Source organism: Oncorhynchus tshawytscha, linkage group LG13, assembly GCF_018296145.1.
Source record: "Oncorhynchus tshawytscha isolate Ot180627B linkage group LG13, Otsh_v2.0, whole genome shotgun sequence".
Classification (NCBI taxonomy): Eukaryota; Metazoa; Chordata; class Actinopteri; order Salmoniformes; family Salmonidae; genus Oncorhynchus; species Oncorhynchus tshawytscha.
In genome coordinates, this window is record NC_056441.1 from 34456245 (window position 1) to 34481755 (window position 25511).

At 42.3% G+C, this 25511-nt stretch overlaps 1 protein-coding gene across 5 annotated transcripts in view; it reads left to right on the forward strand.

Moving 5' to 3' along the window:
* Positions 1-25511, forward strand: part of LOC112264764 (collagen alpha-1(XIV) chain) — an 83885-nt gene that overhangs the window by 18779 nt on the left and 39595 nt on the right. For all 5 annotated transcript variants that reach the window (XM_042295554.1, XM_024441572.2, XM_042295556.1 and 2 more), the window contains 16 exons: positions 8298-8450; positions 8738-8857; positions 9150-9314; positions 9622-9783; positions 10454-10741; positions 12173-12318; positions 13194-13323; positions 15957-16096; positions 16394-16520; positions 16902-17041; positions 17683-17815; positions 18974-19042; positions 20255-20397; positions 22530-22659; positions 23680-23802; positions 24873-25022. In XM_042295554.1, the coding sequence (XP_042151488.1) occupies positions 8298-8450; positions 8738-8857; positions 9150-9314; positions 9622-9783; positions 10454-10741; positions 12173-12318; positions 13194-13323; positions 15957-16096; positions 16394-16520; positions 16902-17041; positions 17683-17815; positions 18974-19042; positions 20255-20397; positions 22530-22659; positions 23680-23802; positions 24873-25022 (2319 nt within the window). The remainder of the gene's footprint in view (positions 1-8297; positions 8451-8737; positions 8858-9149; positions 9315-9621; positions 9784-10453; positions 10742-12172; positions 12319-13193; positions 13324-15956; positions 16097-16393; positions 16521-16901; positions 17042-17682; positions 17816-18973; positions 19043-20254; positions 20398-22529; positions 22660-23679; positions 23803-24872; positions 25023-25511) is intronic.

Here is a 25511-nt window from a genome sequence, read left to right on the forward strand (position 1 = left end):
GCTGGCTCTGTCTGTCAGCTTGTGGTGAAAGGAACCCATTTACTGTACATGGCTCTAGCTCAGGGATGGACAACTTTGATGAGGGTGGAGGCCACAGCAAATCGGACTCATCATGAGGGGCTGCATACCCACATCCATACCCACACATGCAGTCAGAGTCGGCCCTAGCCTTTTGGGGGCCCGTGTTAACTAATTTCATGCAATTCAACTCATTTTGCCATGAGGTGGAGAGATACATTCGTAATTTTACAGCTAATTTCCTGCAATTCTTCACTTTTTGCCAAAGGGTAGAGACAAATGTTTCCCTTTTTTAACATGATATCTGATGATCAATGGTGGCCCCCAGGTCGATAATTCGACCATGACTTACATAGCTGGTCGCTAGACTAACATTCCAATAAAAATAATGTTAGCTGACATGGGCTAATTGAGTGACTGTCATTGACTGACATAACAAGAGAAACTGCTGATGCACAACCAAATTTCCAAATTGCACCTTGTGTATTCTACCATTGATCTGCAGGCCTACAAAAAAGTGGTCCGCGGTCCATCAGTTGCTCATCCTTGCTTTAGCTGATGCATATACAGACCACAGCGAACTTACCGGATACATTATGTACAAAATTAGCAATCAACAAACAACTCAACGCAATGTCATTTCCCCATGCTACAAATCACGATGAACGATGAATCAACAGAGCATGCCTCATCGCAGACGGATCCACTGTTGATAAAGCCAAATTGAAAGTGAGCAAAATAGTGCTGTGGCCTAGACTGAGAGAGAGTCTGGCATTCCATTAATGCAAGTGCAGGCTTTACTGAGTTATGAAGTTATGATGCTTGGAGAAAAAGCTTCATTAATGGAACTTGACATTCAGACAGAGTCATTTGGAGTCCCAAGTAGAAATAGAAGGGTTAGGAATGTGACAGGTGACGGATGCTCTCAGGCAGTTAGGCGGGCACACGTTTTAAAGTCACCTAGTCAACCCCATCCAGAGAAAAGATGCCACGTGATCACGTCCATATTGCCCGAGGGAATGGGCCTCTGTTGACCAGCATCATTCATTAGGTGGACGTGTTTAGCCTCTGAGGCTTGAACTTTTGATGACAGTTTTCTTATGAAAATGTTGATGTTTCCTTTGTTGTTATTGGTTTTGGGTGAGTGAGGGAGTGTACACTTTCTGAGATGTCACACAAACACCTGCCAGGATGTTGTGTGAGTCAGTGTGGCTGTCACATCACCCAACTCCTCCAGTCTGTGGTTAATTGTTTCTAGCGACAGAAGTGCATTTGAATATTCGCAGGACAAGTTTGACTTACAGTAATTTCCCCCGGGTTCCCACGACAACGTCTGAACGTTGTCACATTGTCTGCTCATTGTTCGGTTCTCTACCGTATGGGGCTGACAGATAAACGAGTAGCATCCTCGCTTGGTTGACAGCGCGGCCCTTTCTTCATATGCTGCATCGCCTCACAGTCACAAAGCCAATGCCCAGAGGTGAGGCTTTACCTGTTCCACTCTGCCCCAGTCGCTGTAGTCCCATCACTCACTGGGAGTGGGGCCGTGTGGCCTCTTAGCTTAAACATCTTCATAAGCTTCATAAGCTTATGGTATGAGAAAGTACGGTGGAAAACATGCAGACAGAGGGCCATACATTCTGTAGACACATTTAGGATTTTATTGGAGAATAGGGAGATTCTTCTGTCATAACATCCTTCATAAGGCCTAGGATTTTAAGTCGATTCTTTTCAAGTTACCCATCGAAAAACATTAGCCTATACCTGCGTTGTTTTCAGATAAATGCATGAGGAAAAATCCACCTGGATCCCCTAGAGAATTATGAATGCCAGAGACCAATCATAATCTGATCAATGGACCAGTAAGAACTGTACAGATTAACCATACACCATTCAATCACTATTAATAAGGTACTGCTCATATCTAATCCCTTACATATTTCAGCCACATATTCCATATACTACAATAACATTAAGATAAAACTAGCATTGCTATATTGAGGCTTGTATTATTGGTTCTACTGTAGTCTGTGAGATGCCTGTGGGAGGAAAGCATGGAGATTCCTCCTTATGTACTGAACAAAAATATAAATGCAACATGCAACAATTTCAAAGATTGTACAGAGTTACAGTTCATATAAGGAAATCAGTCAATTGAAATCAATTAATTAGGCCCTAATCTATGGATTTCACATGACTGGGAATAGAGATATGCATCTGTTGGTCACAGATACCTTTAAAAGAAAGGTAGGGACGTGGATCAGAAAACCAGTCAGTATCTAGTGTGACCACCATTTGCCTCATGCAGCGCAACACATCTCCTTCACATAGAGTTGATCAGCCTGTTGATTGTGGCTTGTAGAATGTTGTCTTTCTCCTCTTCAATGACTGTGCGAAGTTGGTGGATATTGGCGGGAACTGGAACACGCTGTTGTACACGTCGCTCCAGAGCATCCCACACATGCTCAATGGGTGACGTGTCTGGTGAATATGCAGGGCAAGAACTGAAAGAACTGGGACATTTTCAGCTTCCAGGAATTGTGTACAAATCCTTGCGACATGGGGCCGTGCATTATCCTGCTGAAACATGAGGTGATGGCGGCGGATGAATGGCACGACAATGGGACTCAGGATCTTGTCATGGTATCTCTGTGCATTGAAATTGCCATCAATAAAATGCAATTCGTGGTCGATGTCCATAGCTTATGCCTGCCCATACCATAACCCAGGCCGGTTGGACATACTGCCAAATTCTCTAAAAGACATTGGACGCAGCTTATGGTAGAGAAATAAACATTTGATTCTCTGGCAACAGCTTTGGTGGACATTCCTGCAGTCAGCATGCCAATTGAACGCTCCCTCAAAATTTGAGACTGCACGCTTTAGAGTGGCCTTTTATTGTCCCCAGCACAAGGTGCACATGTGTAATGATCATGCTGTTTAATCAGCTTCTTGCTATTCCACACCTGTCACGTTGATAGATTGTCTTGGCAATGGAGAAATGCTCACTAACAGGAATGTAAGCAAATTTGTGCACACAATTTGAGAGAAATAAGCTTCTTGTGCGTTTTGGAAAATGTCTGGGATCTTTTGCTTCAGCTCATGAAACATGGGACCTACATTTTAAACGTTGCATTTATATTTTTGTTTAGTGTAGTTTATTCTGCATTATTTCATTATTCTACTGTATGGTAGAGCTCCTCGGAGACAGCTCCTGTGAATAATGTCAACCCTATGAGATTATTAGGCTTAGATTTGCCACTGGGGTAGGAGGGCTGGTGTGGAGCTCCACTGGCTAATCACATGTATTATTGTCAGAGGGACCACTGGCTAATCACATGTATTATTGTCAGAGGGACCACTGGCTGATCACATTTATTATTGTCAGAGGGAGCTAGTTTGTTTGGAGTAGTTGCATGAATTCATGGTATATGTCACCAGATTTGATATTCTTCTTACCTGCTTATTTACACTGAGTGTCCAGAACATTAAGAATACCTTCCTAATATCTAGTTGCACCCACTTTTGCCCTTAGAACAGCCTCAATTCGTTGGGGCATGGACTCTGCAAGATATCGAAAGCATTCCACAGGGATGCTGGTGTCACATCCATTTGTTTTGTCTTGGTTTTCCACAGACCTGGTTCACATTCACTCATCTGACTAAATGTATTTGACCCTCTGTTCCCCCCATGTCTGTGTGTGGAATTGTTTGTTACATGTGGTTCGCATCAGGCTGGTTTGCGCCGGGTATGTGTTTGACTCGTGTGTTTTGTTTATTGTACCGTTTGTGTACTTTGGGCGTTATCGCTGTTTTCCTTGGGCATGAATAAAGTGCGCCTGTTATCACCCATCTCTGCTCTCCTGCACCTGACTTACCTTCAACATCGTGACAGCTGGCCCATGTTGACTTCAATGCTTCCCACAGTTGTGTCAAGTTGGCTGGATGTCCTTTGGGTGGTGGACCATCCTTTATACACACGGGAAACTGTCGACAGCAGCGTTGCAGTTCTTGGCACAATCAAATAGGTGTGTCTGGCACCTACTACCATACCCCGTTCAAAGGCACTTCAATCTTTTGTCTTGCATTCACCCATTCAATTGTCTTAAGGCTTAACCTGTCTCCTCCCCATCATCTACTCTGATTTAAGTGGAATTAACAAGGTGTCATAGATTGACCATTTGAATCCAGTTGAAAGCTATGTCATGGAAAGGTCAGGTGTTCCTAATGGTTTGTACACTGAGTGTATAGGAATAAGTGAGTATGTGTGTGTATATACAGTACCAGTCAAAAGTTTGGACACACCTACTCATTTTTTTATTGAACCTTTATTTAACTAGGCAAGTCAGTTAAGAACAAATTCTTATTTACAGTGACGGCCTACCCCAGCCAAACGCGGACGAAGCTGGGCCAATTGTGCGCTGCCCTATGGGACTCCCTATTTTCAACATTGTAGAAAAATAGTGAAGACATCAAAACTATGAAATAGCACATATGGAATCGTATAGTGGAATCGTAACCATAAAAAGTGTTAAACAAATCCAGAATATATTTTATATTTGAGATTCTTCAAAGTTGCCACCCTTTGTCTTGATGACAGCTTTGCACACTCTTGGCATTCTCTCAAGCAGCTTCACCAGGGATGCTTTTTCAACAGTCTTGAAGGAGTTCCCACGTATGCTGAGCACTTGTTGGCTGCTTTTTCTTCACTCTGCGCAACAACTCATCCCAACCCATCTCAATTGGGAGGAGGTCTGTTGATTGTGGAGGTCAGGTCATCTGATGCGGCACTCCATCACTCTCCTTCTTGGTCAAATAGCCCTTACACAGCCTGGAGGTGTGTTGGGTCATTGTCCTGTTGAAAAACAAATGATAGTCCCACTAAGCGCAAACCAGATGTGATGGCGTATCGCTTCAGAATGCTGTGGTAGCCATATTAGTTAAGTGTGCCTTGAATTCTAAATAAATTACAGACAGTGTCACCAGCAAAGCACCCCACACCATCACACCTCCTCCTCCATGCTTCACGGTGGGAACCACACTTGCGGAGATCATCCGTTCACCTACTCTGCGTCTCACAAAGACACAGAGATTGGAACCAAAAATAGCTAATTTAGACTCATCAGACAAAAGGACATATTTCTACCAGTCTAATGTCCATTGCTCACGTTTCTTGGCCCAAGCAAGTCTCTTCTTCTTATTGGTGTCCTTTAGTAGGGGTTTCTTTGCAGCAATTCGACCATGAAGCCCTGATTCACGCAGTCTCTTCTGAACAGTTGATGTTGAGATGTGTCTGTTACTTGTGAAGCATTTATTTGTGAAGCATCTGTGAAGCATTTATTTGGGCTACATGAGAGCCAGTTTCATCATAGCGCTTGATGGTTTTTGTGACTGCACTTGAAGAAGAAACTTTCAAAGTTCTTGAAATTTTCCAGATTGACTGACCTTCATGTCTTAAAGTAATGATGGACTGTAATTTCTCTTTGCTTATTTGAGCTGTTCTTGCCATAATATGGGCTATCTTCTGTATACCACCCCTATCTTGTCACAACACAACTGATTGGCTCAAACGCATTAAGAAGAAAAAAAATTCCCCAAATTCACTTTTAACAAGTCACACCTGTTACTTGAAATGCATTCCAGGTGACTGCTGTCATCTAGGCAAAGGGTAGCTACTTTTTTGTTAACTACATGATTCCATATGTGTGATTTCATAGTTTTGATGTCTTCACTATTATTATACAAAAATTCCTGGAATGAGTAAGTGTGTCCAAACTTTTGACTGGTACTGTGCATACATGTCACTTTTGTCATGTGTAGCTTTCACTAATCGATCACTTTAACCCTGCCATGTTCATACTGTAGATTAATGAGCTGACCTTTGAGGTTATCTGCCTAGTGGACATACATGTTTGGAATCTGCTACTAGCCGATGCACACAACTACTTTGCCCTTTCATGTTTTTGGAGAGGAATGTTAGGCCCTTATCTTGAGGCGATGGTGACTTCTCTCCTCTGTGTTTGTAAATTGCACACATTATAAATCTGGATGCGGATGAGAGAGCAGTGCATGGATCTGCTTTGACATGGAGGAATGGGAACTCTTGGCTCCCTCTCCCTCTAGGCATTACCGCAGTCGCCTTAACCCTGACCCCGGCTTGGCCTTGACTGTTGACCCTGTGACCCATCAGATCCACAAGCGCCTGAGGTCCTCCACTAATAGCTATGTTCTAAAAGAATCTCTCTCTCCCTCTTTCAACCCTCTCCCTTTCTCCATTCTTACTATCCCCTCTGTTTCAGTGTCCTTCTCCTATCCGCCTGTCTGTATAGTGTCTACCACTCTCTCCACCCTCTGTCCTCCTATACCTCTCTTGGAAAAGTGGCATCCTATGATGGTGCCACGTTGAAAGTCACTGAGCTCTTCAGTAAGGCCATTCTACTGTCTGTCTATGGAGATCGCATGGCTGAGTGCTCGATTTTATACACATGTCAGGAACAGGTGTGGCTGAAATAGCCGAATCTGCTAATTTGAAAGGGTGTCCAAATACTTTCTTATATATAGTGTATTCAGGAAAACTGGTTTGAATGTGAAGCCACCTGTTGTGACACCTACTCAGTGTAGTGATATGTCATCTAGAGATGTCTTGTTCTACTCTCACTCCCCATCTTCCCACCGTCTATCCACCTGGCTATGTTTGCTGCCCTGCTATTAAAGGCACTCAGACAATGCTCTTTCATTCACTCCAAAATGGTGCCCTGCCCTTCAATTAAATGTTCAGGAAACAGGAGGTTATTTTATGAGGTTGACACACATAAAACACTTTTTTTGTTTGACTTCCTTTACTAAGGTCTATTATGCTGAGATATTGATTGGTTTGGAAACAGAAATTTGAGGAAGGTATAGACTTGTAGGAAGTGATAGACCACTCTGTTTCTGTCAATGGCAAATTAAACAACTCTTAAAAAATGCAGTTCTACCCTAGATTGCATAAAATGTTCCAGCCTGATAAGTATTTGTTCGACATCTGGGGGATAAGATGGTTATTGAATGATATATTCTATCTTTTCCAACCAACAGAGTAATGTACAGTATGTTTATCTTTTGCATGGATTTGAACTCAACCACACCTTTTTGATTGAAATATTGTTAAAGTGATGATCTCTACATTGATATTATATACTGTATATCCTCTCTCCCCAGAGGTAGAGCAAAACATCCAGAAGACATCATCGGTCCTCTCAGCTCAGACGGAATTTGTGTGCCACTGCAGCTGTGTGCATTGAACGCTCGATGGGAAAAGTGGCACATACCACCTACAGCTAATTTACAATCTGAAATCAATCATTGTAATCCACCATAAAGGCTGATGGAATGCTGGATAACTTTTACAGTATTTTGCTTTTAAACAATAAACTGCTGCCCTATTCTAGTTGTCTGTGTCTTTGCTGGTCACCCAATTTCACAATTCTCACACACAACAATTGGCATAGGAGAAATATACTGTCAACAAAACAAAATCTTGATTCTGGGTATATTATTTCCTATAAGACTCTGAAAGTCTGACAGTTTTCTGAACTGTGAAAGTCAGAGTTTCTTTCCTGAATTTTTTCCTGAACTTAAGATACATACAGTATTCAATGCAGATTTGTGCATATCCTGCAGAAACCTTCTGAATCCACACAGAGAGAGAGTTCTGGCTCAATGGCTTTCACTCACGCTATCTGAGTATGTTGGATCAGGATAATATCCAGCACATTGCTGTCATCATGTCTGTTTATGGTCTAATGACAGGCCTCTCTACTTTAATAGATCGGCACAGATTGTGAGAGGAGGCATAATGAGATATGTTATTATGTGAAACGCTATGTAGCACAGAGTGTCTAAATAAAATGTCACCTAATCAAGGCCTATTTCTCTTCATTGACTGGGTGTATTCATGAGCACTAGCATTATTTTTGCATGAATTATACACTAAATTGCCCTTCAGGGAATTTCGTGGGAGGATGTATTAAACTGAATAAACAAATGCTTTGGACCTAAGCTGCACTTCAAAGAATTACAAATGCTTTTTTGTTGTTTGATTCAGTTATTTATTATTTATTGTTTGATCCAGTTTACCATTATTTGATAAGTTACTCTCTTCAGTGACCTTACTTTCCCCTTTACGCTCAGTAGTGGTATGTTGTATATTCTTGTGTTTTATCTAGGCTATTGTTTGAATGCTTTGTCATTAGTATGTTGGTTTAAACATAATCTAGTCTGTGTATCGTTCCCTTACAGAGCAGTTCATGTGTAAGACCCCGGCCATAGCGGATATTGTGATCCTGGTGGACGGATCATGGAGTATCGGACGGATAAACTTCCGTCTGGTCCGCATGTTCCTGGAGAATCTGGTTAGCGCCTTCCATGTGGAGTTTGACAAGACACGGATAGGCGAGTCATTTTACTGGTTTCTTTATCATCATCATTGGTGACGTTGTTTCCCTATCATTGTCATCATCATTATAATAATTATAAGCATGAGAAAGCAGCGTTGCTAAAGAGCTCATGATTAGATGATTAGCCTTTCTATCCCACCCACTCAAGTCACGGGTACTGTAGTTTCTGTGTCGTTGTGCTGCTGCGTTTCATCTGGGTAATAAATGATTAGATGCTCATCAGTACAGCATGGGTTTGTGTGTTGAGAGAAGCTACCCTGAGTGTTGATTCCCTTTACACAGGTCTGGCCCAGTATAGTGGTGATCCCAGGATTGAGTGGCACCTGAACACTTTCACCACCAAAGAAGCAGTCATCGACGCTGTGAAGAACCTTCCTTACAAAGGAGGGAACACACTGACGGGTACTGGAAAGGAATCCTTTCTTCCTCTGTACTCTGTAATACTACTGAACTCCACATAATACACATTACCCACCCGGCAGCAAATTACGCTCATGATGTTATTCTACCACATTTTATTACATGTCCAGATAACCTGATTGACAATCCGTTTTCCATTACATTTTGACCATATCTTAGAGATTTAGCCAGGGAACCCATTAACCCAACAAAGACGCTAATACTGTATGTGACAGTCCTCAAGAACCCCTGTGTATGCAAGAGTTAGACAGTATACTGATCTTCTCTACTGTAGGTCTTGCATTGACGTACATCCTTGAGAACAGTTACAAACCCGAGTCCGGATCCAGGGCCGGCGTTCCCAAAATTGGAATCCTGATCACAGATGGGAAGTCTCAAGACGATGTCCAACCCCCGGCGCGGAGTCTGAGAGAGGCGGGAATAGAGCTGTTTGCCATTGGTATGAGACAAAGCCTCATCTTAGTTTTCTCTACATGCTCATATACTACTGTAGTTAAACAGATTGAATGCAGATGCAATTTTCTTGACGGATGGAGGGCATTCTTTCACCTTTTACATTTATACAGTATTTGGGAAATCTGGTTTGAATGTGAAGCCACCTGTTCTGACACCTGCCCAGTGTAGTGATATGTAATCTAGAGATGTCTCAATCTACTCATCTCTCTCTCTCAATTCAAAGGGCTTTATTGGCATGGGAAACATCTCTCTTTCTCTCCCTCTCTCACTCTCTCTCCCCCTCTATAAAGGTGTGAAGAACGCCGATGAGAAAGAGCTGAAGGCCATTGGCTCTCCTCCAGAGGAGACGCACGTCTACAACGTGGCTGACTTCAGCGTCATGAGCTCCATCGTGGAGGGTCTAACCAGGACCGTCTGCGACCGGGTCGAACAGCTTGACAAGGCCATCAAAGGTGAGCCAGATTCAAGTAGAGTAGTAGATTCAGAAAAGAGAATTGAGAATGTCACATCCAGACCTAGGTTCAAATACATGTGTATTTGAGTATCTGGTATTTAAAATTGTTTTCTGTGTATTTTTGTATTTTCAACTACACAGCCCAAAACAAGTACAGTCCTTTATTTGAGTATTTGAATGGTTATTTGTAAAAACCAAATAGCTTCCAATACCTGGGATTATATAGACATTTAGTCACATTGTATACCTTTGTACAAGCAGACATTGTTTAAATAGTGACACTTCAGTGATTTTGGACAGATCCACCGGAAAGCAAACACATCCATCCCCTCATCCTCCCATCCTTTCTATGTCCTCTGCCGCCCTACATCTTCTAACCCTTTCTATTTCCTCTGCCGCCCTACATCTTCTAACCCTTTCTATTTCCTCTGCCGCCCTACATCTTCTAACCCTTTCTATTTCCTCTGCCGCCCTACATCTTCTAACCCTTTCTATTTCCTCTGCCGCCCTACATCTTCTAACCCTTTCTATGTCCTCTGCCGCCCTACATCTTCTAACCCTTTCTATTTCCTCTGCCACCCTAAATCTTTTAACCCTTTCTATTTCCTCTGTCATTCTACATCCTCCCTTCCTTTCTCTCATTCTTCTCCCACTCTACAATCTCTCAGGCGACACAGGCCCAGAAGTCACCATGGCCGCTCCCAGAGACCTGGTGACCTCGGAAGTGACGGCCAGGAGTTTCCGGGTGTCGTGGACCCACGCCCCTGGCACGGTGGAGAAGTACCGGGTGGTGTTCTACCCTGCCAGCGGGGGCCAGCCCGAGGAGAAGGTGGTGCAGGGCACAGTGGACACAGTGGTGCTCAACTACCTCCTCTCCCTGACTGAGTACCAGGTGGCCGTGTTCGCCATCTACGCCAGCTCAGCTAGCGAGGCCCTCCGAGGCAGCACTACCACATGTAAGTCTAGTTACAAAACTGAATCTCATCTAATTTAGTGGTGGCTAGAAGTTGATGAATGGCAATGAAATCCCCCCATGGATATCTGTGAATACTAAGTACACAATTGACCTTGTCTCAAAGTTAATGGGGATGGTGAGTAACCTACCGCTGTCAAGACTGACATACAGATGGAGGAGGAAGTAAGACAATTTACGACATCCAGTAAATCTGTAAAGGCTCTCACTTTTTGGCGCTTAAGTAGCCCGTATTGCGTTTAGGCCCACCATTTATGTATTTCTATAGACATGTTAAGGGAGGGGCTATGGCCATTCTTGGTCAAACAGGTTAACAGGAATGGGGATTGCTTTGCTGTGTGAATTGTGAATTATGCCAAATTGTTTACAATTTTACCTTTGCTTTTCCTCTTAGTATGTTACGAAACTGAAAAGGGTTCTTCGTGGAACCCAAAAGGGTTATACCTGGAACCAAAAAAATATTTTTCAAAGGGTTCTCCTATGGGGACTGCTGATGAACCATTTTAGGTTCTAGATAGCACCTTTTTTTCTAAGAATGTATATAAACTCAATCAAGGGAAGCTAGGACATGCTAACGAGTCTGTAACCTTGAGGTAAGCAAGCATTGTGTTGTATGTCTTTGTCCCTAGTGGAGACAGTATAGCCTACTCACCAAGGTCCAGGGAGAGCTCAGTTGGGACTCCGTAGTCGGCCAGCCCAAGCAAGTTATTAGGTTCAAATGGGGACAAAGATAATAGTCTACAAAAGAAAAAACAAAAAGGCATGCCAACCTAAGGAAAAAGGATTCAGACACAAATGTGAAAACCCTGCCGGGTCAGGAGGCTACTTCCAATCAGCTTCTCAGCTAGGTAATCTCTCCCACCTGTGAGCAATCACTCCCTACTGGCACTCTGAGCACCTGGCCCTGCTGCTGCTGGGATATGAATAATGGACTGCTAGTGAAATGGACTGATAGTGTAACTGTGTCCTAACCCACTTCCTACTGCTAACCCCTGATCAGCTGCACATCAGGACCTTAATTAGAGTACAATCAGCTGTCTTAGACAGAGCAGGGCTGGAGCAAAAACCTGCAATGCAGTAGGTAATCATTTCACTCTTAGTCTGCACCTGTTTTTTACAAAGCATGTGACAAATAACATTTGATTTGATTTTAGCTCTCCATAAGGAGGGTTTTGCTAAACCTGGTCTACTGGTCTAAGTCAGGACCTTGTCTCAACCCTGTGTGAACTGTGTGTGACCCAAATAAATAAAATGACTAGAACGGGCAAAGCCCCTCTGACCAATTTGACTGCACCCTCATTGGTACACTCAATATGACTAATATAGAATTGTAATCCTGAATGTTGACTTGAATGTTGTTGGCTGTTGTAGTAATTCTATGGCGTTACCCCTGTATAACCCTTGTGTGTTACAGTGGCCCTACCCATGGTGAACAACCTGGAGCTGTTTGACATCACCCACAATAGCATGAGAGCCCGCTGGAGGGTCGCAGAGGGGGCTTCTGGCTACATGATCCTCTATGCTCCACTGACCGAGGGAGACGCCGCCGACGAGAAGGAGGTGAGAGAAAAAAGAGAGCAAAGGGAGGACGGAGAGGATAGAGAAAGGAGGATGAGAGGAATGAGCGAGAAGAGGAATGAGATGGTAAAATAAAGAAGGGGAAAATAGAGAAGGGGAAAAGACTGTCAGAAAGAAAAGGAAAGAAGAAGTATAATCCAAAGCACAGATGGAGAGGGAAATAGAGAGAAGAGGATTTAAGAAACGGAGTGGCTAAATTTAAATACAGAGGAAAATAAAGAAGCAAGGGAGCAAGGGAGGGAATTTAGACTCAAAGCAAGGAAATGTTTAGAATACAATGTAACTAGTACAGTGAAAGGGGGAGAGGGAGAGAGAAAATGAGGGCAAAGTCCTCTACCGCTCAAATTCCACCCATCCTGTTAGTGCTCATTAAAAAAGAACACTCCCTCCAGGCACAGTAATCAGTTCAGGTTCACAGTTTCACTTGCTCAGCCTGTTGGGGCACAACATGGCTTCCAGGGCTTTTTTCTCTTTTTCTCAAAGTGATGATTGAAGTTTTTGTGCTAAATGTTACATCGACTGTTGTCGATTGATCCAGACAGGTTTTACGTGCATATCTGGGTTGTTTAGTTACAATCTGCAGGCTCTATATAGAATAGCCTAAAACAAATGCAATCTTGGGGTAATATGGTTCATTCTGTAAAATGCAGGAAAATGCACTTTTTTTTCACACCCTTGTGTATCACGTCTGGCTGGCTGGCTGCCACTTTATCTGGCGGTGTGACTGCCTTGCCCTTGTCTGTTTCATGGTTGATATTCTGTCTCTATCAACCCCCTGTATATATCTTGCTCCTTGCCAACCTCTCTGCGTACCTGTCTGTCACCCTGTCTAAGGTCTCTGATGACTGTTTGTGCAGGTGAAAGTGGCTGAGACTGTGAACGAAGTGGAACTGGAGAACCTGACTCCAGACACAGAGTACACAGTGACAGTGTACGCCATGTACGGAGAGGAGGCCAGTGACCCTATGACCAGTCAGGAGACCACGCGTGAGTAACCACCTCATACACTCGTACGCATGCACATGTACACACAGATTCATATACATTAGGAATAAGCAGACACACATATACAGTACCAGTCAAAGGTTTGGACACACGTACTCATTCCAGGGGTTTTCTTTATTTGTACTATTTTCTACATTGTAGGCTAGTAGTGAAGACATCACAACTATGAAATAACACATATGGAATCACATAGTAACCAAAAAAGTGTTACACAAATCAAAATATATTTTATATTTGAGATTCTTCAAATAGCCACCCTTTGGCTTGATGACAGCTTTGCACACTTGGCATTCTCTCAACAAGCTTCATGAGGTAGTCACCTGGAATGTATTAAAAATGAATATGTGAACTTTCTTTCCTTAATGTGTTTAAGCCAATCAGTTGTGTTTTGACAAGGTAGGGGTGGTATACAGAAGATAGCCCTATGTGGTCCATATTATGGGAAGAACAGCTCAAATAAGCAAAGAGAAAAGACAGTCCATCATTACTTTAAGACATGAAGGTCAGTCAATCCGGAACATTTCAAGAATTTTGAAAGTTTCTTCAACTGCAGTCGCAAACACCATCAAGCGCTATGATGAAACTGGCTCTCATGAGGACCACCACAGGAATGGAAGACACAGACTTACCTCTGCTGCAGTGGATAAGAAATTGCAGTCCAAATAAATGCTTCACAGAGTTCAAGTAACAGACATATCTCAACATCGATTGTTCAGAGTAGACTGTGTGAATCAGGCCTTCAGGTCAAATTTCTGCAAAAAAAACATTACTAAAGGACACCAATAAGAAGAAGAGACTTGCTTGGGCCAAGAAACACGAGCAATGGACATTAGACTGGTAGAAATATGTCCTTTGGTCTGATGAGTCCAAATTTAAGAGTAGGTGAACGGATGATTTCTGCTTGTGTAGTTCCCACCGTGAAGCATGGAGGAGGACGTGTGATGGTGTGGGGGTGCTTTGCTGGTGACGCTGTTGGTGATTTATTTAGAATTCAAGGCAAACTTAACCAACATGTCTACCACAGCTTTCTGCAGCCATACACCATCCCATCTGGTTTGCTTTTAGTGGGACTGTCATTTGTTTTTCAACAGGACAATGACCCAACACACCTCCAGGCTGTGTAAGGGCTATTTGACCAAGAAGGAGAGTGATGGAGTGCTGCATGAGATGACCTGTCCTCCACAATCACACAACCTCAACCCAATTGAGATGGTTTGGGATGAGTTGGACCGCAGAGTGAAGGAAAAGCAGCCAAAAAGTGCTCGGCGTATGTGGCAACTACTTCAAGACTGTTGGAAAAGCATTCCAGATGAAGCTGGTTGAGAGAATGCCAAGAGTGTGCAAAGCTGTCATCAAGGCAAAGGGTGGCTACTTTGAAGAATCTCAAATATAACACTTTTTTGTTTATTACACAATTATTAGTGTTATTTCATAGATTTGATGTTTTCACTATTCTACAATGTATATATATTTTTTTAATACTTTAAAACCCTGGAATGAGAACGTGTGTCCATACTTTAAAAAACAAATTGTATATATATTTTTTTAACTTACTGTAGGTATTTAGATGTTTTGTTAGCCATCAGGCCTAGTGAATTTGCATACTTCTACCTGCATCTTGATGTCATGCCCTGGCAAGCTTTAGAGCAAGAAGTAACAAACAGGCTGACAAAATGGTGTTTGTGCTAATTTTGTGTTTCAGAGCTATTACGGTTGCATCAATTTAGTGTTGACGTTGACCAACTGTCAGTCACCACCTTGCTAGTTAATGTGTTATTGTCCTTCTTTGAGCGCTTCTAAGGGCGGTGTCACGACATGTGTTGTAGATATACAGAGGCTTGAAAACAGTTCAGAATGTAGTTGTCCTTAGACGTTCTGTCTGTTTTAAGGGAACAGGACAGTGCCTTAAAAGGGAACAGTTCACTCCTGAATTAAACTTTTTTGGATGTGGTGTAGATCCAGCCTATTTATCTCCACCCCTAAAGAATGGGAAAGATAAACACTGTCTACAAATGCTGCTAGTATGTCCAGTTCATTTGGAATGGAGGTATGTAACATGATCTAAATAACAGATTGTGTGTTCTCAACTCATCTCAACATTAGACCACTTAGGACATCTGTAAACATTAGACAAACAGAAGTTTTGGAGTGATCTGTCACATTTAATAAATTACAGCATTGAAGTATAGTAGGAATAGATCCTTGCCAAACTTTAATACCCTCCTCTCCAACTTTAAAAAAATGTCCAATTCCCTCATGAACCCAGTCCACCTTCACTGCATCCTTTTCATGCTCCCTGCGTCTAAAGCTAAACGCTGACCCTCATTTAAATTGAAGAGAATGATCCGCAGCAAGAAAGAACAGGAGTCATTTTAAGCAGGACTTCTAGCCCTACCTAAAGGTCCTTGTTAAATTCTAACTCTGCCAGAGAATGTACTTTGTCCGCAAAAGGCCATTCTCCTGCCCTTTTATTTTCCTCGGAGAGGAACTCTCAATCAAAAAGAATCACTCGCGCCATGCACCTGCGGGAGGGTGACTCAGGTTATTGTGTTTAATTACAACTATATTAGGGTTGACCCGTGTTCCTGTTCTCCACCCCCCCCCTCATCTCCCAGTACCCCTGACCCCGGCGCGGAACCTGCGCTTCTCCGACGTCGACCACAGCTCGGCCAGGCTCACCTGGGAGGCGACGTCGAAGAAGGCCAACGGCTATCGCATCATGTATGTCAAGACAAACGGAGTGCAGACCAATGAGGTGAGAGCTCACGGCACTTGGCCAATAACGTAGCTGGACTTTAAACCCATGAATAGATCGTGTTAATGTTAATGTTGCGGACTTTCCCCCTAAAGAAATAACTTTTCTTGCAAACATGTAAACCCGATAGAATGTGATATATAATCTGGTGCTGACTGATTTATAGAAAAGTAGGCATCACTGGAATGGATACCAAATTTATAAGATAAGTTAAATAAAATATATATACTGTTTTATTATCACATAGAGGGACTCACACTGACCGTTAACCCTGACCTCTCTCTTCTGTGGCTATAGATGGATGTTGGCCGCATCACCACCCTGTTGCTAAGGAACCTGACGTCATTGACAGAGTACACGGTGGCCATCTTTGCTATCTATGACGAGGGCCAGGCGGAGCCCCTTACTGACAGCTTCACCACTAGTAAGACTGTCTCTACCCATATAAGCAATGCTATTGGCAGCTCTTGGCTTTCAACAACAGCCTTTATAATACACAAAAAAAAAAGGCTTTAAATGCTGTGGCTTGTAGAAAGTGCCATAGAAATATAATTATTGGGAACGGACATTCCCATTCAATTCAACGTTCCGTGATGGGTGGGCATTCTATTTCTATGGAAAGTGCTAACAAATTATCCAGCTGTATTTGAAAATGAAACACTGATGTAAGTGAACAGTTTCTTACATGTGATAAAGTGTATCTAAAAGTGAGTTCAGACTGTGAATATGACCACTCATATGCAAAGTGAAGTGGAGCTCTCCTTCCATTATTTTGAGGCAACTTTACCCTTTGTGTGTAATCCAGAGACAGTCCCAGAGCCTCTGAACCTAAAGACCAGTGAAGTCTCCACAGAGAGCTTCAGGGTCACCTGGGAACACTCAGCCCAAGACGTGGTCCTCTACAGACTCACCTGGACCCCAACCAGAGGAGGAGACACTAAAGAGGTTTGTGTCTGATGGCTGTTGGTTAGTTGAATGGATGGATAGTTCTCTGTCTGTGTTTCTGTCTATCTGTGTAACTGCCGTTGGTGGAAGAAGGTGAGGACCAAGATGCAGTGTGGTACGTGTTCATATTTATTAAATAGAACTGAATACAAAGTAACAAACGAGAACAACCGAAACAGCTCCGTCAGGTGCAAAACACACTAAACAGAAAACAACTACCCACAACACAGATGGGAACAGGCTAACTAAGTATGGTTCCAAATCAGAGAAAACGATAGACAGCTGCTTCTTATTGGGAACCTGCTCAGCATACTTTCTATCACACCCCTGAGCATTTAAACACCTCACACACATGGTTACAGGCTTACAAAAAGAAGACACCTGCACCATGTCAGATATAGATTATAAAAAAATAATCTTTATTAACTTTGAAATTATGAAAACGATTAATAACATTCCACCCATGTGGCCACAGATGGCGCTTTTGGTCATTGACCGCAGGAATGGGCTACAGTGCTATTTTCAAGCCCTTTTGATGACTGTAGAATTCCAGTCCATTCGGTAGCAGCAGAAATATCTGACATTTTTGACGCAACTTCTCACTACATCCCCCCCTTCCCTCCATCCCTCCCCCTCTGTAGATGCTAGTGAATGGTAACAGGAACAGCCACCTGCTGACTGGACTGAGGCCCATCACTGAGTACGAAGTCTCTCTGATTGCTGTCTTTAGAAACGAGGAGGAAAGCGACGCCGTGACCCTCACAGAGTCAACAGGTAATTAAGGGAAACTCCACTCCAATCAGAGTTAATTGAACATTGGGGATTGTATTGATTATTGTATTGATTTAATGTTGCCACTGTGCTACTGCTTGCTCTTTGTTAAAATCGTGCATGTCCACAGCACAGCTTTTTACCCATGTGTTGTATGTTTGCTACAGGGCATTGTTCATTGAGACTGATCTTGAGAAACACCTTTGTGCTGAAACATTGACATTAAAGTCAAAACTACACTACATGACCAAAAGTATGTGGACACCTGCTCTCATTCCAATATCATGGGCATTAATATGGAGTAGCCCCCCCCCCTTTGCTGCTATAACAGCCTCAACTCTTCTGGGAAGGCTTTCCACTAGATGTTGGAACATTGCTGCGGGGACTTGCTTCCATTCAGCGACAAGAGCATTTGTGAGGTCGGGTACTGATGTTAGGCGATTAGGCCTGACTCGCACTCGGTGTTCCAATTCATCCCAAAGGTGTTTGATGGGGTTGAGGTCAGGGCTCTGTGCAGGCCAGTCAAGTTCGGGGAGCATTGTCATGCTGAAACAGGAAAGGGCCTTCCCCAAACTATTGCCACAAAGTTTTAGGTACAGAATTGTCAAGAAGGTCATTGAAACCCATTTCACGAAGCTCCCAACGAAGACTTCTTGTGCTGACGTTGCTTCCAGAGGCAGTTTGGAACTCGGTAGTGAGTGTTGCAACCGAGGACAGACCATTTTTGCAATGCACTTCTGTCAGCTTGTGTGGCCTACCACTTCACAGTTGTTGCTTCTAGATGTTTCCACTTCACAATAACAGCACTTACAGTTGACTGGGGCAGCTCTAGCAGGGCAACAATTTGAAGAACTGACTTGTTGGAAAGGTAGCATCCTATGACGGTGCCACGTTGAAAGTCACTGAGCTCTTTAGTAAGGCTATTCTACTGCCAATGTTTGTCTATGGAGATTGTATGGCTGTGTAATTTTATACACCTGTCAGCAACAGATGTGGATGAAATAGCCAAATCCACTCATTTGAAGGGGTGTTCACATACTTTTGTATATATATTGTATATCTCCTCTAATTCTTCTTCTGAAATGCTCACTATACAAATCAAAATGTATTCATTAATTGATTGATTTATTGATTGATCCAACCAATGTATCTGTTTTTCAGTGGCAAGAACAACAACTACCACAAAAGCTACTACAACCACAACTACCACACGAGCTACCACCACAGCAGGTAAACTAGATCTTTTTTCGGTCATGTACTGTATCGATTTTTATAAAGTTAATTTTGTGAGAGCTTTTAATAGTAATTTCCTCAACTTGTCCTGTTGTTTATAATAGTGATAGTAATGTATAATAGTGATAATGGATTGCATTTATATAGTGCTTTTCACTTGGTTTGAAATTGCAATTCACCTCATCCATCATCAATGGAAAGAGTTTACTTCCAAAACGCAAAAATCTTCATTTGTGTTTTTTCATCAGAAATTATTGCTTATGGGTACCTTCATGTGTAGGTAAAATATACATTTTCTCCGATTTTTTTTATTCATAGATTTGAGAAAATGTGATGTTTTGCAAGACGCTGTACATACATTGATAGGCTGGTATGGAACGTACGGATCCTGTATATTTGACTGTGATATGTGGTTGTCTCACCTAGCTATCTTAAGACAAATGCACTTACTGTAAGTCACACTGGATAAGAGCATCTGATAACTGACTAAAATGTCAAATGTAGATGTTTTACATACAGATCTCATATTACTGAATATATTTTATTTAAATAAATATATATATATGTTGGTGTCACGAATGTATCATTTGTACAGTTTTTTATGACAAATGTAGTTATTTGACTGTGTAAAACCTCGCAGTGCTAATTATTTCTCTGAGAGTGAGGCGGAAATATAGCATTTTTAAAATAAAACATGATTATTTGTATCTGAAATTAAACCATGAAGTAATAGATTTTAAACACATCTGTCATTGAACAACCCCATGCCATGATTAGATAGGGAAAAAATACACCAATCTCTTTAATAATTTATTTAAACAATAAAAGCAACTTTACCAACATTTGTGAAAATGGATATGTAGAGTTTTGGATTGAAACTCTTCATCCTGTATGTAGCTATGATCTCATCAGGATCCCTGTGTTTGTGTGCCCTCTCTTTCTGCACTGTTGCATCATTAGTCTATTAATGTTGTGTTTATTCAAATGTATGCATGCAACCACACAGTCTGCATAGTAAAGCCACCTGGTGTCTCTATCCTATCTCCATTTTCCACCTCCCTTTCTCAACTCATCCTCGCTTCCCTTTTTCCCCCTCCCTCCACCCTCACTACCCTCTTTTTCTACCTTCCTCCAACCTCCTGTACCCTCACTCCCTCCTTTCCTCCATGCCGCCTTCCCTCTACCCATCTCCCTCCCTCCCTCTCCCAGTTGTGCATCTGGGTGCGAGGAACCTCCTGCTTAGTGATCACACCACCTTCAGCATGGAGGTGTCCTGGGAGCTGCAGGACCGCAATGTGCGTCAGTACCGCGTCGCCTATGTCACCGCCAGGGGCGATCGTGCCGAGGAGACGGTAAGATGCAGACAGAGGAGACTTTGTTGTCTGTTAGTACCCTCCCACCCCACACACACACACACACACACACACAAACACTTCCATAAACACTTCCTAGAGATTGGGGTTGTATGGTAGTCTTTAAGCGTTTATGCCAGATGCCTAGTGATATAGTGTTTAATCAGATTCCTTATCTATTGATATCAGAATGTTGTAGTCCGGTGAGAATGTAGTCGATAAGTATTACTTATCTGTTGGATGAACCTTGCTGATTTTGTGATGCGGTGTCCCAAGCCAATGTTACAGCCTCATTGAAAGATAATAATGGAAAACAATACAATGAAATCGTGTCTTCAAATAGGATTTCAATGACAAAACAACAATTCGTTCCTAGTCCAATGCTATAGTACAGGAAAACTCGGAAAAGTCGCTGAAGCCTTGCATTTGGTTTCTCAAATCACCGGCAACTTCCAGCACCACATAGCCTGAACAACTCCTATCCAATCACAGTTCACTAAAGGCTAGCCCAGCAATAGAAGCAGTAGAGTGGAACCCACAGCTCTACTCTGTAGCAAAGTCGATGCGATTGATAGTTTGCATTCTTCACAGATACTTCATTCCAAACTAGATTGAACCGCCCAAATTATAAATAGTTTATGAGGGAGCGCCGCATAATAAAAATAATCTAATTTGGCAACTGCGGTGGCATTGGGACTCGGCCATTCGGGTCGCACTCCGTCCTGCGGTCCCCCCCTTCGAAAAAGCTAACTGCTATTTTCATCACGTTTGCCTGAAATTGATTTGTCAAGCTCGCCGCTTGTCATGGCTGTGAAACTTTTTGGGACGGAGGCAAGGCTAGACCGCACACGCTCAGAATGCAAACAGGAATGAGAGGAGGAATGGAGAGTGGATGAGAGAGAGAGAGATGAAGAGAAACAGGAATGAGAGGAGGAATGGAGAGTGGATGAGAGAGACAGAGAAAAAGAAGATGCCTGGGAGAGAGAGAGAGAGAGAAAGGGAAGAGGAGGAGTGGCTTTAGTCCAGAAATGACAAGCATTCTAGGTGATTCTTAAATTAGACAGCCTGCATTACGAATTCAGTGTTCACATGTCGAGTTATGCACTGTGCAATACATTACTCAATTAACTTCTATAGCCTAACTCCTGAAAGTTTAAAAGTATATTTTTAAAACTATTTTCCAATTAAATTGACTGATATCAGTGTCTAGGTAGTCTATACCTTCATTTCAAATTCAATGTCTATTTATAATTAAAATTGTACATAAATTGGGGGCAAAGTACCCCAAAAAAATTACTTGTTTTCTTTTGTAGCAAGGCAAGCTTAGCATTATTTGTGATTTCTAACTTCATGTACATTTCTATGTCTGTTAGTACCTCCTATATGACTTCGCAATGAATTGCTGTTTAAATCTATATTCCTATCAGCTATTAGATGTGGATATGAAATAATAATAGTTTAATTCATGTTTATTATGTACATACAAAGATTCATACGCAATCAGAGCCAGTATGATTCAAATTCTAGTTTTCTGCTCAAGTGTAGACCTGACATGTTCTTAACTATTTGGGGGAGGTATTCTTTCTTGTCATTCACTGATTGCCTAAAAGTCCTAGACTAGAGTTTCTCCTAGATACAGTATTAACTTAATCTCGTGTCTGCTCAATTTTGTTTCATGGCCTTAATCATTCAATCAGTCATTTGCTGAATGGTTTTCTCCAATACAGCATGTTCATTCACTCACTATCACACGTAATTGCACATGACGTAAGGACATGAAGATTGCCTTTTAACATACAAAAGATGCGAAAACAGAAATCAGATCAGTTGATCTTTCTGTTATCACTAAAAACAAAGCCATCACAGAGCTCCTATTAGCTCGCCTGGTCCCAGACTTCACCTCTACATGTCATGCCAAACAATGACCATAGTTTGGGAGTTGGAAAGACAGCACAGACATGTCTGGTGCAAGGCTACCTACTAGCTTCATCTGTTCCTCTGATACAACTCCAGTACATTTAATCACCAGTCACATCGACCCAGCATGTCCCTTAACCGGCCTCCACTCCAGACAATACCAGAACCTCGTCCTAGTATCGTGATTTGCAGTTGTGTGTGTATCTGTGTTCTAGAAAATGGTCCCCGGTGGTCAGAACAGCCTGCTGCTGCAGCCACTGCTGTCTGACACGGAGTACAAGGTGACGGTCACCCCGGTCTACACCGACGGAGATGGCCCCGGTGTCAGCCGCATGGGACGCACCTGTAAGTCTGTCTGCATGACCTTCTCTCCGTGGTGACATTTTAGTGACAGGCTCGGACTCTGAGATATGTGTTCTGTTCTCTTCGGCACAATGGAAACCTCTGTGCTTCTGTATGCTTCTTTCATGTGGAATATGGAACTTTAAAGACCCAGCAGGTAAAACTGCTCAAACCATGTTGAATGGTTGTAATGACTGTTTCAACCAGTGTTGCACATGAGGAATGAGTTAGTTAGGTAGTTCATGAACCCTCACCGTAGGTGAGATAGCCATGCTCTGTATATCATTGACACATACTGAATAATCCAATGGAAGCTCTTCACCTCTACATCAGGGAGCTCTCGTAGGCTTAAATAAACTGTTGATTTGACAGGAGATGGTTATTCCTCCTGTGGAGGTTTTCAGAAGCTTAGCAAAATAATTTTTATGGATTTCACATTTACATTCTTCCTCAAATGCAAACATGAGTAGTTGCTTTTTATTTTCCCTGCTCTGAAAATGACAGTCCCCTTTAAGAATGAAAAATTAGGCTAATCCCTGAAACGACGTGTCACATTGGTTGTGTGTGTGTGTGTGTGTATGATTTGTATTGTATGGAACAGGTCTGGACAAGTTCTGCTAACACTACTGAATCCAGTTGTAATTCAGTCCAACGCTGTGAGGCTGTGACTCAAAGTTAGTCATCTAAAAGCCCATCAGATGTGTATCGGGTTTAGAACTGCCAACGTGCTTCTCTTTTTAGGACAGGAGACTGAGTGACTCATATGTACACAGAGTTTCTCATCTACAATTCATTACTGTACTTGATGAAAATGTACCTTTTCTCTGAGTGTGTTCTGTTCTCTCTTTCTGTCCATCGCTCACTCGCACTATGCCTTTATCTCTCTCTATCCCTCTGTCTGTCTCTCTTTCTTTTTTCCTCTAATTCCTTCTCTATATCTGTCTCATGTCTCCATACTTTTCCCCCCTCTATCCATCTCTAATTTCATTCTCTCTTTCCCTTGTTCTTTCATTCATCCTGCAGTGCCACTGTCTGCTCCTAGGAACCTGAGAGTGTCGGAGGAATGGTACAATCGCTTCCGTATCACCTGGGACACACCCCCATCCCCAACTATGGGCTACAGGGTCGTATACAAACCCATCTCTGGTACACACAAACACACACACACACACAGTACTGCTTATTTCAAAAGATAGCCCATCTAACCCACAAAAACCCTACAACACACATCAATGCTGCATATAAAACAGATATATGATACTACTACTACTACTACTACAACTCTTACAACTCTTACAACTACTCTTACAACTACTACTCTTACTACTACTACCACTACTACTACTACTCTTACAACTACTACTCTTACAACTACTACTACTACTACTCTTACAACTACTACTACAACTACTACTCTTACAACTACTACTCTTACAACTACTACTACTACTACTACTACCACTACTACTACTACTACTACTCTTACAACTAAAGGTACAGCTACTACTACTACTACTACTCTTACAACTACTACTCTTACAACTACTACTACAACTACTACTCTTACAGCTACTACTGCTACTACTACTACAAATTACAATTAATTACAATTACTACTAGTACTGCTACTAATACTAATACAACCATTACTATTGCTGATATTAATACCGATACTAATACTACTAATACTACTACTACTCCCACTACTACTACTAATGCCAATACTACTAATACTACTACTACACACACAAACACATGTTGTGAAAGTGCATGAACCCTCATTCAATATATTGTGTTAACTACAAAGGATGATACCTCCTACGCTTGTGATCCCACTCATATGTGATCTGGTCTGTTCATCACCTTCTAAGCACGAAATGTTTAGTAAAAGAGAAATTCCTACCACCCTATTTATATATCTGCTAGAGGGAAAAATCGCCTTGACACAAAACATGTTTAAAACATTCCACACAATGATGTCTAAAGCTGTTTTCTGACTGACAACCCACTACTCAAACTCCAATTCACACTTAATACAATGCGGTATTCATGAAATTCTAGCAATCACAGTCAGCTGCAAAAAATCAATAACGTCTTAAATGCTCCTTAGGCGAGAGTAGCCTTTGAATTCTGCAAGCAGTGTGCTGTAGTATGTGTGGTGGTGAATGTGAGCTCTTTCTCACACACACACACACCAAACCCTCTCTTTTTCACAGCTTTGGGGCCTGCTCTGGAGACCTTTGTGGGCGAGGACGTGAACACCATGCTGATCCTGAACCTGATGAGCGGTACAGAGTACGGCGTCAGGGTCATCGCCTCCTACACCACCGGCTCCAGCGAGGCCCTCACTGGCAAGGCCAGGACATGTGAGTAGACTATCAGCAGCCCCAGGTAGAATGGGACTCGAGAATGGATATATGTTAATTAATCGATTATTCAACACAACACCTCCATGTAGAGCAGGACTCCAGAATGGATACTGTGTATACTGTGACTGCATAATTACTTACTTATCCTCTTTGTGCATAACAAACTTAATTAATTTATTAAACACTTTCTGGTCACATTGATCACTGTCAAGGTGATTGGGGCACAATGTTTGTCAAATACACTTCTGTTATTCATCATCCTCTTTCCATGTTGGCCCCTCTACATTTTCCAGACGCTCTTATCCATAGCGACTTACAAGAGTTCAGTGCCTTGCTCAAGGGAACATCAACAGATTTTTCATCTAGTCGGCTCGGGGATTCAAACTAACAACTTTCCTTGCGTTGCTGGCCCAACGCTGTTAACCACTAGGCTACCTGCCTCCCTCTCTAATTTGAATCCCCAACTTTCCCAGCAAGCATCTTTTG